Raw genomic sequence first — 17,077 nt, forward strand, 5'->3', positions numbered from 1 at the left:
AGGCCTTGACTGAAAAAGGTTGAGAAACATGGACCTACCTTGATCATATACCTCTGCAACCACTGGCTTTAAATTATACTGTTTTCCAGCTTGGTATATTAAATTACCATCAAGAACTACTGCATCTGCCAAATTATCCTGTATGAGACAAGAAGAATTTACATCAATTTATCATCTATTTGAACCTGGATTTTTATTCATATCAGCATTTAAAGTTTAAATTTTAGAAAGAGAACCGCTAAACTATTGTTGATACAAAATTTTATTAATTGAAGTGAGTTGTATTAAGTGAACGAGATCTCCGCCGACTTCAACCCTATAGAATACCTTTGGGATGAATTATAGTGGAGACTGCGAGCCAGGCCTTCTTGTCTACATCAGTACCTGACCTCACGAATGCACTTCTGGAAGAACAGTCAAACATTCCCATAGACACACTCCTAAACCTTGCGGACAGCCTTTCCAAAAGAGTTTAAGCTGTTATAGGTGCAAAGGGTGGGCCAACTCAATATTGAACCCTACGGACTAAGACTGGAATGCCATTAGAATTCATGTGCATGAAAAGGCAGACATCCCAATACCTTTGTTAATATAATGTATGTGTGTGTGTTTTCACCTATGGATGTCAGCAGGGCTTTTTTTTTTCTAAGGGAATAGGTGCAGGTACTCCCCCTTTTTGAGTTTATGCCCCTTATCCACTTCTGAGCACTGTCCCTTGGTTCTACGCTTTACCTAGAGAATACAGAAAATTATGATTTTTTTGGTTCTAAATAGTTTGTATAGAATTTGCTAAAGAAAGGCAGTAAAATAGGTCCCCTGCAGCCAGCAACACTAGCTCTCAACAGCAACAATAGATCTCACAAGCAACAATAGATCCTTCACAGCAACTATAAATCCCCTCAGCAACAATAAATCACCTCAGCAACAATAGATACCCTCAGCAACAATAGATCTCCCAAGAAACAATAGATCTCTCATAGCAACTATAGATCTCACAGAAACAATAGATCCCAGCAACAATAGATTTCCTCAGTAACAATAGATCCCTTACAGCAACTATGGATCCCCCAGCAACAATAGATCCACCCCAGAAACAATAGATCTCCCAGTATCCACCATCCATAGTCTCTCCAGCAGCCAGCAACAATAGCCGTCTTAACAGTAGATCTCTCCGATCAATAATTGACCCCCTGGAAACAATAGATCCCCCACCAGCCGTAATAGACCTTGCCAACATCAATAGATAAACACTCCAGCACCCCCTGGCATATACTGTACTTTTATTTCTGGAGGTACCGGAACTGCATTCCACCACGTTCCCGCTGAAAAAAAGCCCTGGATGTCAGTAAATAAACCATTATGGAAGCAGATCAATGCTGGTGTGATTAGTTTGCATACTGGAGCTTCCTTCTGGAGATGCAGGACACTTTGCTCACACACAGCATGCCTTTATCTCCTCTAGTCAGTATGGTGTCCACTGACCCTCCATCCGCCCAGTCTTTTGCGGCAGCGGCCTGTAGGAGCATAAATAGCACACACAGGCAAGGAATGTACTCTGTCCGCCTATTTGTTCTAGAGACACCCTCCTCATTGTGACGAAGAAGGCTGTGTGCTCTGTAAATTAAAGCAAGTATAGTGCAAAAATACAGTACGCTGCCTTACTCTTGGGTTTAAACCTGTTTTTTTCCAAAATAAATCTGTTACTATAACTGTTTACCAAGTGGAGGGAGTTAAGCTTTGATTTGTTTGTTTCTGCCTCAGTCCATTTAAAACTACTTGTCCATCCAAGGCTACCTTATCCACATGGTAACAACACTGCCATGCAAGTTGTAACCCTATTACAGAAAGTGGAAATATAACAAACCTACCGCCAGAATCAAGGAGATAATAAAACTGTTACAGTTTGACTGCTGTGAGAAGAACTACATCACGTAATTTTTTTTTTTTCTCCATGGTTACACTTTAATGTCAACCTGTACTAAGGGCAATAAAGGCTGCCACTGTTAACCTCTTTTGAAAATGCTATTTGCCTGAATGCCTTTAGCTCTCTTTGAGCCATTGACCTGAAACAAGTATGCGTATCAGGAAACATAGTGAAGTCGGAATTATTTTTCTGCTCACATATTCATTGATGACTAAATACAGCCCAAGTGTATACACCTGTAGCACCCTGCCCTGGTTAGGTTACATTTAGTACTACTGTACCCAGTGGAGTAATTATCTTTTTCTTTTTGGTATGGCCAGGTTTCCCTAAGCTTAGTGATTGCGTACACTTGCCTGTCTCTGAAAGAAGCTTTCAGATGGATATTGCATGGAAGCTGATAAGCAAATGGTGCCCTTGGACATTGTGAGTATGACTCTTGCTTAAGATCCCAGGTGTGCATGTGCTTTAGGGGATTGAATGCCAGAAGTTGCTGAAAATTAACTGGCTAACCATTGTGCCTCCAACCAAGGCTGCCAGTAGAGGATTTGTGTTTAAGGGACTGTTCCCCTGTTTCTGTTGCCGTTTTGGAGCATCCTGCACCGCATCCCTCTTTCCTGTTGACTGCTGCAATAAATTCACTGAAAACACATTTCTTAGACTTAGCCTGTGTTGTCGGAGTGCATGGAACTGGTGAAGCAGTGGGTGATGTGAATGCAATTATAAAAATGTCCCTGAGTCAGTGATGTTACTGAAAAACAAAAGTGCACGAGTCAGCGGTGTCACTGAAAGGAAAAAAAAACAGTCACACTACAAAGCTCCTCCCCCACACCTTAGTATAGTGCTTTTCCCTCAACCCTGACATCCCCTTCTTCGCTACAATGCTCACCCCCCCCCCCCCAATCAGGGCCGTACCTAGCACATGTGGCACCAGTGGCCTGTAATCAACCCCCCCCCCCAAAAAAAAAAAGCGGTGCGTGAAGCATGCCATGGCAAATTATAGGTGTGGTCACTGCATCCCGATTAACTTGAATGGGACTGCATGTACTGAACACCTGGGCATCACTGTGCGGGTAAACATGGCTATCACGCGAGGCACAGATGCTTAAGCCCTGTATGAACAAGGCCTAATTCTGATGACGCCAACTGTTCAGTCTCCTAGTGGAACGCACACTGGCTGGCCGAGCGGAACGATAGGAGTGGACGGATATAGTGAGTCTTTGTGGGATATAACTAAATACTACTCGAGCTTGTGCCGGTAAGCTGCCAACCATTTCTCCTTTGTTCCATTTTTTGTGCTTATATCACTTACCACTGGAGAGGAAATTGGGGAGTGAAGTGAATGGTAACATTGTGAGAAGATATGTTCAGACAGCTGGGGTGACCCCTTATTAAGGCCTTGTGGTCCTTTGGGACCTGGAAAGTTTGGTGAGCATATTTACTTGACACTTCACGTAGTAGAGCCCACAGATGTTTTTTTAACACGCATGTATGAAGGTGGTTGAGATCACTGAGTGGAAAGGCCTGTACTCCATCTCCTTGTTAAAGGTCTCCAAACACCACCTCCCCTAGTTTGGGGCCTACAGGCATCCTTTCTTACTTCAGGGCCTCCAGGATCCCATTGTCCTAGTTATGGGCCTCCAGGCACCCCCTCTTATAGTCCAGGGCCTCCAGGAACCCCTGCTCCTATTTTGGTGCCTCTAGGCATGCCCTCCCCTAGTGTGGGGCCTCCAGACACCCCTTCACCTGGTCTGAGTCTCCAGGCACTCTCTCTCCTAGGCTGGTGCCTCCAGGCACACCCTTTTCTAGTTCAGGGCCTCCAGGTAACAGAGGCTAGCTGTGAACACAGGGCTAGTAATGGAGGTGGTGTTACAAAGTACCACCGTACTCTAGACAGAAAAAAACCCTGATAATAGGAGTAAGAGGCAGAGAGAGAGAGAATCTCCCAGTGCACCCTCTTCCCCAATGCACATTTAGCCAGTCCCCCCCCCCCAAGGGCCTGGAAGCATCTGGTATGAGGGACCTGGGTTGTATTCAGTGGCCCCTTTGGGGGGTGAGCATATTCTAACTGAATGTTATGCACAGTACCCCAGAAGGTGTAATTCTGCTGCCAAAGAGAAGAGTGCTGTTGTGCAGGGGAATAAACAAGGCTGAGATCAAAGGAAATTCCAGTATTTATTGGTTTTAAACTAAAAATGTTTAATGTAGCACCCTCCTATATAGGTGTTAGAGAGTGAGTATAGTTTTTGGCTCTGTCTTCCTATCAGAGGAGCAGAAGGTAAATTCTATATTCTCTCTGCTTAACAGAGAGCAGGATCTGTGAGTTAGGTCTGCTCAATGTGCTCAGTGTGTGATTCATGTGGTCTGAGGGAGTGTCCCCACTGATCCAATGGGGAGGCACATTGGATAGTGGAGGAAACCTGGCCAATGGGTACACAGGCTTTGATACAGCCCCAGGGATTGGCACAGACTCCTGGCTCGCTGCATTGTGGGGTGTAATATAAAAAGCCAGGGGCACATATGCTCAAGGTCTTTGGCTGGTGAGCAGAGTCCCGGAAGGAGGGTGGCAGCTGCCTCCTCTTCTGCAGTGGTTGGAGTATGGTCACAGGCAGTCGGCCTGGTGAGCCAGAAGTGTGGAGCTGAACCCAGAGGTCCAGGAAAGCTGACTAGGAAGAGTTGAGGCACGGACGTAGATAGGGGGGGGGGGGGGGTTAGGGGCAGAGCATCAGTGTACAATATACATTGAAAAAATTTTTTTTTTTTGCGCCGCACTAGGCACTATTGCATTGTTATTTTAATGCTGCTGCCTGCGGTAACTCCAGCTGACCACTTGGAGTGCCACCCGGCTTTGCTTGGGATGGCAGTGCACTCGTCTGTCTGCTCTGCCTCCACACCTCCTCTCTAGTCCAGACAGACTCCAGAGACATGTCTTGACTTGTCCAGCCAGTTACAGAAGCTTCCAGGAGGACAGCAGCACTGAGAGCAAAGGGAGAAAGCGGGCAGCACCTATCCCGCCCACTAACACATATGATCGGCTCCTCCTCTCTTCGAGCTGCCACTTTCTGCCTTTGGCTGTCGCTTGGGGAAGGAGCTGCCTGAGCTTGAGTCTGAGTGCTGTTAGTTCAGCTGAGCCTGCCTGCCTGCTTGCTTGCCAATACCATGTGGAAGGATCATTTCATTTTTCTCTGAAGTGCTGCTGTGCTGTGCTGGAGTCTGGACCTAAACTCCAGGTGGACATGTCACCAACAACCACCAGGTGTGTGTCTCTCTCTGTGTGCTGTGTTCTAGATCTGAACTTCAACCATGGATCAAGTTCAGGGCTGCTAGAACAGTTGGAGTTCAGTTTTTTGCTTCTGTTCTTTTATAAACTCTTTCATAATATCTCTTCTTATCCTCCTCTTATTTCATGCTTGCAATGCATACCCCAGTCTCAACATTAGAGTGTAAAATAGGTGTAAGGTTGATGATCTCTTACAAAAGCCAATCCTGCAATTCTGAATATAAGCACAGTGGGCAGGATGGATTTTTTTTGCTCTTGTGTTATCTATTATATGACAAAGATTGGCTCTGAAAAAAGGAAGGAGACCTACAAATGAACAGGCTCTCTCTCCCCATGTGTGTTTTATCTGCACATTCACAAAACAGTGGGAACATTCTGAGATTTACCCTTAGCTGTATGGATGGAGTGCTGTGCTACTACATTTGAATGCTGCCCTGAAGGTTATTAATCCCTATTTAAATGTATGCTGCTAGCCTGCTACATTGTAGTCCTGCTGAGGAAGTTGTTGACCCTTTCCATGCGATGCTAGGCCTACTGGTCTTAGCTTAAAATGGTAGTAAACCACAAAAAATCTTCTCCCGAAAGTTAATGGCATAATGTGCTAGTATGCATCACATACATTATTAATATTATTATCACATTATTTTTATGATCACTTTATTTTTGCGCAGCTGTTTTGTTACATATTTTAATGTGTTCTATGTTAATTATCTCACAGCAGAGCAGAGTCGCTGCTTATATCACCAATTAGTCGTGGTTTTAATAATAATGTTTTCCAAGCGCAGTTTCAAATTTTGGATTATATATATATATATATGTATATACACACACACACACACACATATTTTATTATATCTTTTCATGTGACAACACTGAGGAAATGACACTTTGCTACAATGTAAAGTAGTGAGTTTACAGCTTTTATAACAGTGTAAATTTGATGTCCCCTCAAAATAACTCAACACACAGTCATTAATGTCTAAACTGCTAGCAACAAAAGTGAGTACACCCCAAGTGAAAATGTCCAAATTGGGCCCATATTTTGTGTGGCCACAATTATTTTCCAGCACTGCCTTAACCCTCTTGGTCATGGAGTTCACCAGAGTTTCTCAGGTTGCCACTAAAGTCCTCTTCCACTCCTCCATGACGACATCATGGAGCTGGTAGATGTTAGAGACCTTGCGCTCCTCTATCTCCTGTTTGAGGATGCCCCACAGATGCTCAATAGGGTTTAGGTCTGGAGACATGCATGGTCAGTCCATTGCCTTTACCCTCAGCTTCTTTAGCAAGGCAGTGGTCATCTTGGAGGTGTGTCATTATGTTGGAATACTGCCCTGCGGCCCAGTCTCTGAAGGGAGAAGATCAAGCTCTGCTTCAGTATGTCACAGTACATGTTCCCTCAATGAACTGTAGCTTCCCGGTGTCGGCAGCACTCATGCAGCCCCAGACCATGACGCTCCCACTACCATGCTTGACTGTAGGCAAGACACATTTGTCTTTGTACTCCTCACCTGGTTGCTGCCACACACGCTTGACACCATCTGAACCAAATAAGTTTATCTTGATCTCATAAGACCACAGGACATGGGTCCAGTAATCTATGTCCTTAGTCTGTTTGTCTTCAGCAAACTGCGGGAGTTCTTGTGCATCACCTTGGAAGAGGCTTCCTTCTGGCATGACAGTTTGATGCAGTTTGCAGCCTATGGTCTGAGCACTGACAGGCTGACCTGTGTTGAGTTTTTGTTGAGGGGACAGCAAATTTACACTGTTATACAAGCTGTACACTCACTACTTTATATTGTAGCAAAGTGTAATTTCTTCAGTGTTGTCACAGGAAAAGGTAACATAAAATATTTACAAAAATGTGAGGGGTGTACTCACTTTTGTGAGATACTGTATGTGTGTGTATATATATATATATATATATATATATATATATATATATATATGTGTGTGTGTGTGTGTGTGTGTGCCTCTTTCCCTTGTGTGCTCCTCAGGCTAAAACTGCAGTGCTGAATTTCTAGGTATCTGAGATTGTGGGAACTGCTGGCAAAGTTTGTTGATTGAGGTGCTGGGTGCTGAGTCTTCTATAATTGCTGTTGTGTGTTTTTTTAGCCTGTTAGGCCCTGACTGTTCACATGTAGCAATTTGGGATTGTAGGCAGAATATCCCTGTGATTACGCCTGCCGCCACACTCAGATTCCAATCCAAATTGCACGGCAATACTGGGAAAACGCAGCACATGTGTTTGTGTTCTATTCATTTTTAGTGACACCAAAATGTGGTGTGGTTTTGCTGTGATTGTGGAGCGATTTATCACACAAGAATCCAAAACCACACCATGTTTTGGTGCCACTAAAAATTAATGGAACACAAACACACGTGCTGCGTTTTGCCAGCATTGCAGTGTGATTTGGAATTGCAGGCAGAATCACGGGGATACTGCCAGCCCGTGATCCCAAATCACTACATGTAAACAGGGCCTTAATGACATTGACTAAGGCTGGGCTGAGTTTTCCATTGCTGTTGTGATACTGTTGTGTTTCCTGGGTGCACCGCATTCTAAGTACCTTCTCTTTTTCTGTATGTTGGACTCTGCGGTGTCTGCAAAGTACCACTTCTCTTGTCCTGTATGACTGTAACAAAAAAACAGTGTGTGCTTTGCTGCTTCCTTCCACAAGATGGTGCCCTTTGCATCTGCCCAGTAAAGATCCCAAATTGCTACATGTGAAATGTCAGGGCCTAACAGGCAAACACAACAGCAATTATGGGGGACCCGGCCTCAATGTATTTTATATGTACAAGGAAGCCCAGGTTTTGTTTAACCATGTCTCTTAGACCCTCCCATTTTAATGTTTTGCCACACCCACTTTCTTGCTGCCTACTTCCTCCCTGTCATGACCCTCATTCTCGGAAGCTCGGAAGTTGTGAGGTATGTTATGTATGTACGAAAAATGCACAGTGCCGCTTCTCTTGTCTGGTATGCCAGGTTAAAAAAAAATCACTGAGTGCTTCCTTTCACAAGATGGTGCCCTTTGCACCTGCCCAGTAAGATTAGCTATTACAGTGCACCACCCTATGGGCAGTCCAATGACTGAGGGCACTGTCCACTGTGTTCTGGCGAGGGGGAGAACACAATAGCACAGCTGGGGAGATCGCTGTAATAACACAGTGAGTTTTAGTACAGTGATCTGTCAGTTTTTTTTCCTTCAGCCAGTACCCAGCTTTAGGCTGGACAATAGCCAACCAAACTGGGCAACGTTCATAAGAACTGAAAGAAGGCAGAACTGAAATCAGGCTCAATTTTCAACAGGATCTGAGAAAATGGAATTAAGAATGTGATTGCTTACTATGAGCACCACATAGTTTTTTTCCTATTTCCAGCTTTTTGTAATTTGGCGCAATTAGTTTTTTTTTTTTAAAAAGACTTTTACTTTTACCTACTGCTGAACCCCCCCCCCCCCCCAGAACAAAATGTATCTATGGCCCTCCACTGGAGAACCTAGAAAGCAGTATCATGAGTACAGAGGATCGTGCCTATTGCCTAAGGGCCTGACCAGGGAGGGGGCCACTCTGGAGTAGAGTAATCAGTGGACGGGTGTCAGCTGGTGGATAGAAAGGGGGTACTAGGTGTGTGCCCTGCAGAAAAGTACTAAAGGAAAATTACCTCAGATTCATCTAGTGGCAGGAGGAAGCTGCGACCTTGCCGCATTCTCAGATAGAAGTCCTCAGCATTGTGAATAGTTCAAGTGTTGGAGAATCCCACTCATCCCTTTTCCCATTCCAATATCAAATAAAACAACAAAAACAACCACCCCTAGACTGTTCATTGACTGAGCCAAGAAAGTAAAGTGTTAAGATTCTGCATGCAGTTGCTACAGGTAATCAGGGGAATCCAAAAGTGTAAAAAAGCTGCAGCCCTCAAGGGGGCAGTGCTACATTAATAAATACATACAGTAACTACATGTATGTAATAAAAAAGATATACTTATAAGTGTATGATAACATGTCTTACCTTTACCAGTTGGGTACAATTGAGTGAGGACTTCCCATCCACACAAGACAAAGGAGGTACAATCTGAGCCTGTGTAAAGTAATTTTTCATGGCATTGCATTTTTTCATCTCTAGCTCGGATATGGTGCACCATCTGATCTCACTGAGACAAGAGACTGAGAAAAGAGAACAACATAGATAGAAACTTGTTATGAAAAGTGTGACTTGTAAAGTACTTTCCCCATCCATTATAATAACATTGGCATGCTTTTAAGGCAGTCTTCTCAAACCTTTCAACATGAAAAGGTTGATTTTCAGGTCTCCAGGAACCCTTGCTAATAACTTCTATATTTACAGCTATCAGTACATTAGCATGAACAGTAAGCTGACACCTAAGAATTAATAAACGGGTAAGAAATATGGCACACTTAACATATTTGACAGCTACTCTATATGAGAAAACAATTGTAACAATGCATTTAAATTCAGAGTAATTTGGCCAGAGAAGAAATTTAGACAATTTTATTTTCTTCTGTGTTAATTGAAAGACAGAGCCTGGCAATCTTGACCGTAGGGTTATAGTGCCACCCCTAAGGAGTCTGACACTAGGCAGAAGAACCTCCTATGGGTAGCCTTTACCAGTGGCCAAACCCCCTATCTGCTATAGGCAACTCTGTTTTTTTGCCTAGTATCTATGAGTAATGACCTATCTACCTGCTGGGACCTTTGCTTCTTTTTAGTAGGGTTAACTTTCTTTCTGTGATTGCGGATGGTGTGCGTAAAAGTTTGGCAGCAGCCTCTCCTGCTACTATTTCCTGTTGGGTTAGGCAGAATATTAACTTCTTCAGATCCGCGCTATAGCCGAAGTACGGCTACAGCGCGGACTCGAATTTCCGGGAGGCTGTCTTTAAACGGCCTCCCAGAGACAGGCTCCCCGCGCGCAGCGGGGAAAATCTGTGTCGGCCGTGTCCCTTGGACACAGCCAATCACAGATCGTGGTAAATGGCCAATCACAGCGGCCATTTACCACGTGATCGGCCCATGCAATGAGAGATGATCTCATATGTAAACATATGAGATCATCTCTCATTGCCAGCGCTCCTTCCTCACACAGAGCCTACAGTGTGAGGAAGGAGCAGAGCCTATCAGCCGTCGGGGACACAGAAAAATGTAATCAGGGCACTGATCACCAGTGCCCTGATTACACAAGGTACATAAAATACACGAATGCCCACCATCAGTGCCCACAGTGCCTGCCATCAGTGCCCCCCATCAGTGCCCACAATCAGTGCCCATAGTGCTGCCAGTCAGTGCCTGCTCATCTAGCACTGATGAGCACTGACTGGCAGCACTATGGGCACTGAGTGTGGGCACTGATGGTGCTGCCCATCAGTGCTCATCAGTGCCGCCCATCAGTGCTCATCAGTGCCACCCGTCAGTGTCCATCAGTGCCATCCGCCAGTGCCCATCAGTGCTGCCCGTCAGTGCCGCCTCTCAGTGCCCAGCAGTGCCGCCTCTCAGTGCCCAGCAGTGCCACCTCTCAGTGCTCATCAGTGCCGCCTATCAGTGCTCATCAGTGCTGCCTATCAGTGCCGTCTATCAGTGCTTATCAGTGCGGCGTATTAGTACCTCCTCATCAGTGGCACCTCATCAGTGCCCATAAGTGCCACCTCATCAGTGCCCATCAGTGCAGCCTATCAGTGCCCATCAGTGCCGCCTCATCAGCACCCATCAGTGAAGGAGAAAAATGTATTTATTTTCAAAATTTACTCGCAGAAAATAAGAAAAACTTTTTTTTTTCAAAATTTTCTGTCTTTTTTCTTTTTTTTTGTAAAAAATAAAAAACCCAGAGATGATTAAATACCACCAAAAGAAAGCTCTATTTGTGTGAAAAAAATGATAAAAATTTCATATGGGTACAGTGTAGCATGACCGCGCAATTGTCATTCAAAGTGTGAGAGTGCTGAAAGCTAAAAATTGGTCTCGATGGGAAGGGGGTTTAAGTGCACAGTAGGCAAGTGGTTAAGACCTATGCCATCAGGGATCAGACTGCTCCCTGTCCTGTCACTGCGCACTGCACTAGAGCTATTTATGAGACTTGAGCCTTTCAGCATCAGTGTTTCGGGTGTGCAAATCTGCTACCTTGTTATATGTCCATATTTTACCAAGTTTTACTGGGCTGATGCTTTGTCCTCTTTGGATGCTTGCAAGGTATTGAGGTTGCTTGTTTCCTCCCAGGGTTTTCTTTTGTGGGTTGCTTCTGGTTTCCCATCTCTCAATGGTCCCTGCTTTGGGACATTCCTATGTTCTAAATTGCCAGGCTGTATCCTTTAATAAACGTATATAGTGCCTTGAAAAAGTATTATACCCCTTGAAATTTTCCACATTTTGTCATGTTACAACCAAATAAATGTATTTTATTGGGTTTTTAAGTGATAGACCAACACAAAGTGGCACATAATTGTGAAGTGGAAGCAAAATGATAAATGGTTTTTAAAATTGTTTGCAAATAAATATCTGAAAAGTGTGTCGTGCATTTGTATTCAGCCCCCCTGAGTCAATAATTATTTCGTTGCAACTACAGGTGCGAGTCTTTGAGTATGTCTCTACCAGCTTTGCACATTTAGAAAGTGAAAATGTTGCCCATTCTTCTTTGCAAAATAGCTTAAGCTCTGTCATACTGGATGGAGAGCGTCTGTGAACAGTAATTTTCAAGTCTTGCCACAGATTCTCAGTTGGATTTACAGTAGGTCTGGACTTTGACTGGGCCATTCTAACACATGAATATACTTTGATCTAAACCATTCTATTGTAGCTCTGGCTGTATGCTTAGGGTCGTAGTCCTGCTGGGAAGTGAACCTCCGGGGATCAGTGGAGAGATCCCCCCACTAAGCAAGCCGATTCTGTTTAGCAGAGGCGCTCGTGTGAAAGGGGCCTAAGACTTAGTTTACACCTGCGTTCCTGGTACAGAATGCAGCTGTTAGGCATTCATAAGGCAATACTGCTGCCTCCTAAATGCCTCTTTTTTTTTTGACAGTCAAATAGGATTTTCCAATGGGAATACCATACCACAACAGCATGCCTAGGGTTTGGTTTATTGTTGTGGTGCAGTACCATTCACTTGAATGGGTTGCATTCAACAGTAGTACTACTTACCAATGTGACAGGGCGTATTATTTTTGCTATGCAACGAAGCAAAGTGTCACAGGTATGGCCATTGTACAAGCCGGTCCGGCTACCTTTGACGCATAATGGGGCCTGTGGGGGACAGTACAAGCATGGCTCAACTGGTCCACTGTTGTCTCTAGAAGCTCAGCCTGAGAAATGCTATGCTGCCATCGCTGGTGGTGCAAGTAGACAGGAATTGCTAATGTTCAACTTGGAGAGAAAATATCCTAACATTAGATTTTGCTTAGATACAATTAATAAATACACTCCTATGCTTTAGCAAAGTTGAATAAAGTGATTGTAAAGTCTCTTTTTTAAAAAAAACAAACAAACAAACATGTTATGCTTACCTGCTCTGTACAGTTGGTTGTGCATAGAGTGGCCTGGATCCTCCTCTTCTTGGGTCCCTCTTCTTTTGCTCCTGGCCCCTCCCTCCTGTTGAGTTCTCCCATGGCAAGCAGCTTGCTATGGGGGCACCTGAGCCAAGTCACAGCTCCCTGTGTCCGTTTAGACATGGAGCAGTTACCCGGCCTCACCCCTCTCTCTCCTGATTGGCTGAATGATTTTGATTGGCAGTAGCGGGAGCCTATTGCGCCGCTCTGTTGTCTCAGCCAGTAAGGAGGGGAGTCCCGGGCAGTGGAGACACTCCTGCAACATCACTTGATAAAGATGGGCTCAGGTAAGTATTAGGGGGCTGCTGCATACAGAAGGCTTTAGAATGCATTAAGATAAAAAATAAAAATCTTCTGCCTTTACAATCCCTTTAAGGTTTACATCAACTTAAAAAAAAAAAAAACTCCTAAATAATTCATTAAATTAGCTGATTTTATGAGTGCTGATGGAAAAGATAAAATACAACAGGCTTGCAGTTTTTCTGTTAATATGCAAACCATAGCAGGTTATTACACCATGCAAGAAGAAGACTAGCTGTACAGATAGATCATAGAGATTTTACCTAGATCTGAAAAGAGGTATGCATAGCAAAATCTCTTTAATGTATTTATGATGACAGATTTGGGCGATTGGATCGCAGCAGAAGATTATATGTCAATAAACCGACAACACTCTATTGTCTAAAGAAAACAGATTTATTTTTGTTTCCATGAACAAGCAACTCTTACTGCACCACTGTAGGAGAAAGAAAGAAAGAAAGAAAGAAAGAAAGAAAGAAAGAAAGAAAGAAAGAAAGAAAGAAAGAAAGAAAGAAAGAAAGAAAGAAAGAAAGAAAGAAAGAAAGAAAGAAAGAAAGAAAGAAAGAAAGAAAGATAGAGAAAGAAAGAAAAAGAAAGAAAAAGAAAAGAAAAGTAAATAAATAAAAAAATTTCACCATAACAGTATTTTCATTATATAATAGTATAAAGAACATCTTAAAAAGAGGAAGAATCCACTGATGACGTTTATCACAACCAGTGCAACTCTGTATCTAAGGATTTTTTAAACAAGTGTACATTTTTCAGTGCATTCGATGACTCAACAAATGTAGTTCAAAAATACTTAAAAATTTTGTTTGCGTTTAACATTCTATTTTGGAGTGAATGGACTTGACTGAACGAAAACTACATTCACAGTTAAAAATTTGTTCGAGAATATTTTTCCTTCCTTTCTTATCACTAGCAATTATAAAATCGTACAAATGTTCTTAAAATTTTAAACAAAATTCTGCTAGTGTACAGTCAGCTTAACAATGGCTGTGAAAAAAAAAAGCAAAACTACTCACTTAAAGTATCTTAATGCTTCATCTTAAAATGATGTACACATCAACATAAAATAAATTAAATAAATAAGTAAAATAAATAAATTAAATGATACAAAGAAGCCACCAATTCAAAAAGGGGGGTATTGCAAAGGAAACATCTGTCAAATATAACCAAGCATGTGTAAGTTAGACTTTGGACGGGAATTCCATTCTGTGTAACTGGTGTGAACAAGACATGGCAAGTGCTGATTCGAACAAAGTGCAGGCACACTGAAAGCTCCTCTCCCTGTACTAGAGGGCAAGATGACACAACTGATATGCAAAATAAATATAATGCTCTCGGGGGGGGGGGGGGGGGTCCTTTAAGTGCCTTTAAGTGCTGGAAATGTATTTTAGCTTAAGGATGCTATAGAAAAAAATATTAAACTGTACATATGTCATACACTCCCAAACTGAAAAATAAACGGCGAATAATGCATAGTGGACTGTCAAATAACACACTGTAATAGAGTGGTATTAGCAAGAAAACTACCTCTCTGACATCAGTCAGTCTTATATTAAAGGGAATGCATAATATATATATATATTTTTTTATGTAAATGAATTGCTGTGTGTTGTATACCAATATCATTTCTATTTTAAATATAAAAAAGGCAGGTTGTTCTTGGTGATTGTCCGTAAATACGGAATATTAATACACAAATATTTAATGTTAACAAAAGGTAAAATATAAAATGGTAATACAAAATTACAATATTTCACAATAGAATCTCTCCAAAGCATTTTAACTGGACTATGCATTTAGGTGAATATACACTGGCCAGCCATAATTTAACCACTTAAGCCCCGGAAGATTTCACCCCCTTCCTGACCAGGGCCTATTTTGCGATTCGGCACTGCGTGACTTTAACGAACAATTGCGCGGTCGTGCGACGCTGTACCCAAATGAAATTGACGTCCTTTTTTTTCCCCCACAAACAGAGCTTTCTTTTGGTGGTATTTGATCACCTGTGCGATTTTTGATCATGCGCTATAAACAAAAAAATAGCGACAATTTTGCAAAAATAACAATATTTTTCACATTTTTTTATATGAAATTCCCCAAAAAAAAATTAAAAATCTAAATTTTTTAACATTTTAGGCCAATTTGTTTTCTGCTACATATATTTGGTAAAAAAAATTGCAATAAGCGTATTTTGATTAGTTTGCGCAAAAGTTATTGCGTTTACTAACTAAGGGAAAGATTTTTGTAATTTTTATTTTTTAAACGCGTAATGGCGGCGATATGCAATTTTTTTTGCGGGACTGCGACATTGCGGCGGACAAATCGGACCCTTGACTGACATTTTTGACACTTTTGGGGGTACCAGTGACATTACTACAGTAATCAGTGCTATACATATGCACTGTTACTGTAAAAATGACACTGGCAGGGAAGGGGTTAACTTTATTGGAGAAGAAGGGGTTAAGTGTGTCCCTAGGGGCGTGTTTCTAACTGTGAAGGGATGTGGCTGTTTGTGTAACAACAGAGAAATACGATCCTACATAGCAGGACCGTATGATCTCTGTTCTTACACAGGGGAGAATGACAGGCGGCTTTGTTTACATTAGCCGCCTGCCTTTCTCCCTCTCCACCCGACGATCGTGAGTGACCGGCGAACGAGCGGGGGCGGGAGCGCACCTCCGGCGGCGCGCGCTCGCCTCCTAGAGCCTCACAGGCTAGTGACGTACCCCTACGTCACTTTGCCTGTGAGGGGCTGACTGCCGCCGTATATAGTCGTGCGGCAGTCGGCAAGCGGTTAAAGACTACTGACAGGTAAAGTGAATAAAATTGATCATCCCATTACAATGGCATCTAAAAGTGGGTTGGATATATTAGACAGCAAGTGAACATGTGTTTCCTAAATTTGATGTGCTGAAAAACTGGATTTTTGACTTACCGTAAAATCCTTTTCTCTTAAGCTCATTGACAGACGCAGGACTGATATCTTGATATCCGTAGGGTTATACTGCCCCCTACAGGAGAAGGACACTAGGCAGGAAAAAATTTCTGGCCACACCCATGGGCAGTCCCAGGGGGTATATCCTCTCTCTCCCTGCTATAGGATGTCAGTTATGTAACAAAGCAGTGTCAGAGACTCATACCAACCCAACTCAAAATAGAGGGGCGGGTACTGCGTCTGTCAATGAGCTTAAGAGAAAAGGATTTTACGGTAAGTCAAAAATCCAGTTTTCTCTGTCGCTCATTGACAGACGCAGGACTGATATCTTGATATCCGTAGGGACGTCCCAAAGCAGTGCCATAAATGAGGGGTGGGACAACAGAAAAAAATCCAATCCAGAAGGCCAAAACAGAGCCAACCAGAAAAACAGAGGACTCATTGAACTAAGCAGATGAGACCCACCTGAAAAAACAAAACCCCCGAGGTAGACCAAAGGTCCCCTCAAACAGCGGCCTGCAAAACCTTGGGCCAAAAGAGGCATCCGCCGATGCCAGCACAACAACCTTATAAAATTTTGTAAAGGTATGAACCGACGACCAGGTGGCCGCCTTGCAAACCTGAAGCACCGACGCCTGATGGCGGAAGGCCCAGGAAGCACTAAGAGCCTGAGTAGAGTGCGCCTTAACAGGGAACGGAGGAACCCGACCCTTAATAGAATAAGCCTGCACCACCGTCTGTCTGATCCATCTGGAGATAGTCGTGGCAGACGCAGGCAACCCCTTTCTAGGGCCATCCGTGATCACAAAAAGTGAATCAGCCTTACGAAAAGAGTCAGTAGTAGCCAAGTACACCCTGATCGCCCGAACCACATCCAAGGAGTGCAACACAAACTCCCGAGGATGACTGGGCTTAGGACACAGGGAAGGTAACACAATATCCTCATTCAAGTGAAAGTCGGAAACCACCTTAGGAAGGAAGGATGGATTCGGACGAAGAACCACCTTATCCCTATGAACCACCAGATATGGGGAACGACAGGACAACGCGGCCAGTTCCGACACCCTGCGTGCAGAAG

General features: G+C 43.2%; 1 protein-coding gene across 1 annotated transcript in view; it reads right to left on the reverse strand.

Moving 5' to 3' along the window:
- The window catches only part of MELTF (melanotransferrin), a 113,072-nt gene that overhangs the window by 77,057 nt on the left and 18,938 nt on the right, over window positions 1-17,077 (reverse strand). The window contains exons 2-3 of the mRNA XM_082252433.1: window positions 9,217-9,371; window positions 39-138 (exon numbers count right to left, since the gene is read on the reverse strand). Coding sequence (XP_082108559.1) covers window positions 39-138; window positions 9,217-9,371 — 255 coding nt within the window. The remainder of the gene's footprint in view (window positions 1-38; window positions 139-9,216; window positions 9,372-17,077) is intronic.

Source organism: Pelophylax lessonae, assembly GCF_965119305.1.
Source record: "Pelophylax lessonae genome assembly, chromosome: 3".
In the NCBI taxonomy this organism is placed as follows: domain Eukaryota; kingdom Metazoa; phylum Chordata; class Amphibia; order Anura; family Ranidae; genus Pelophylax; species Pelophylax lessonae.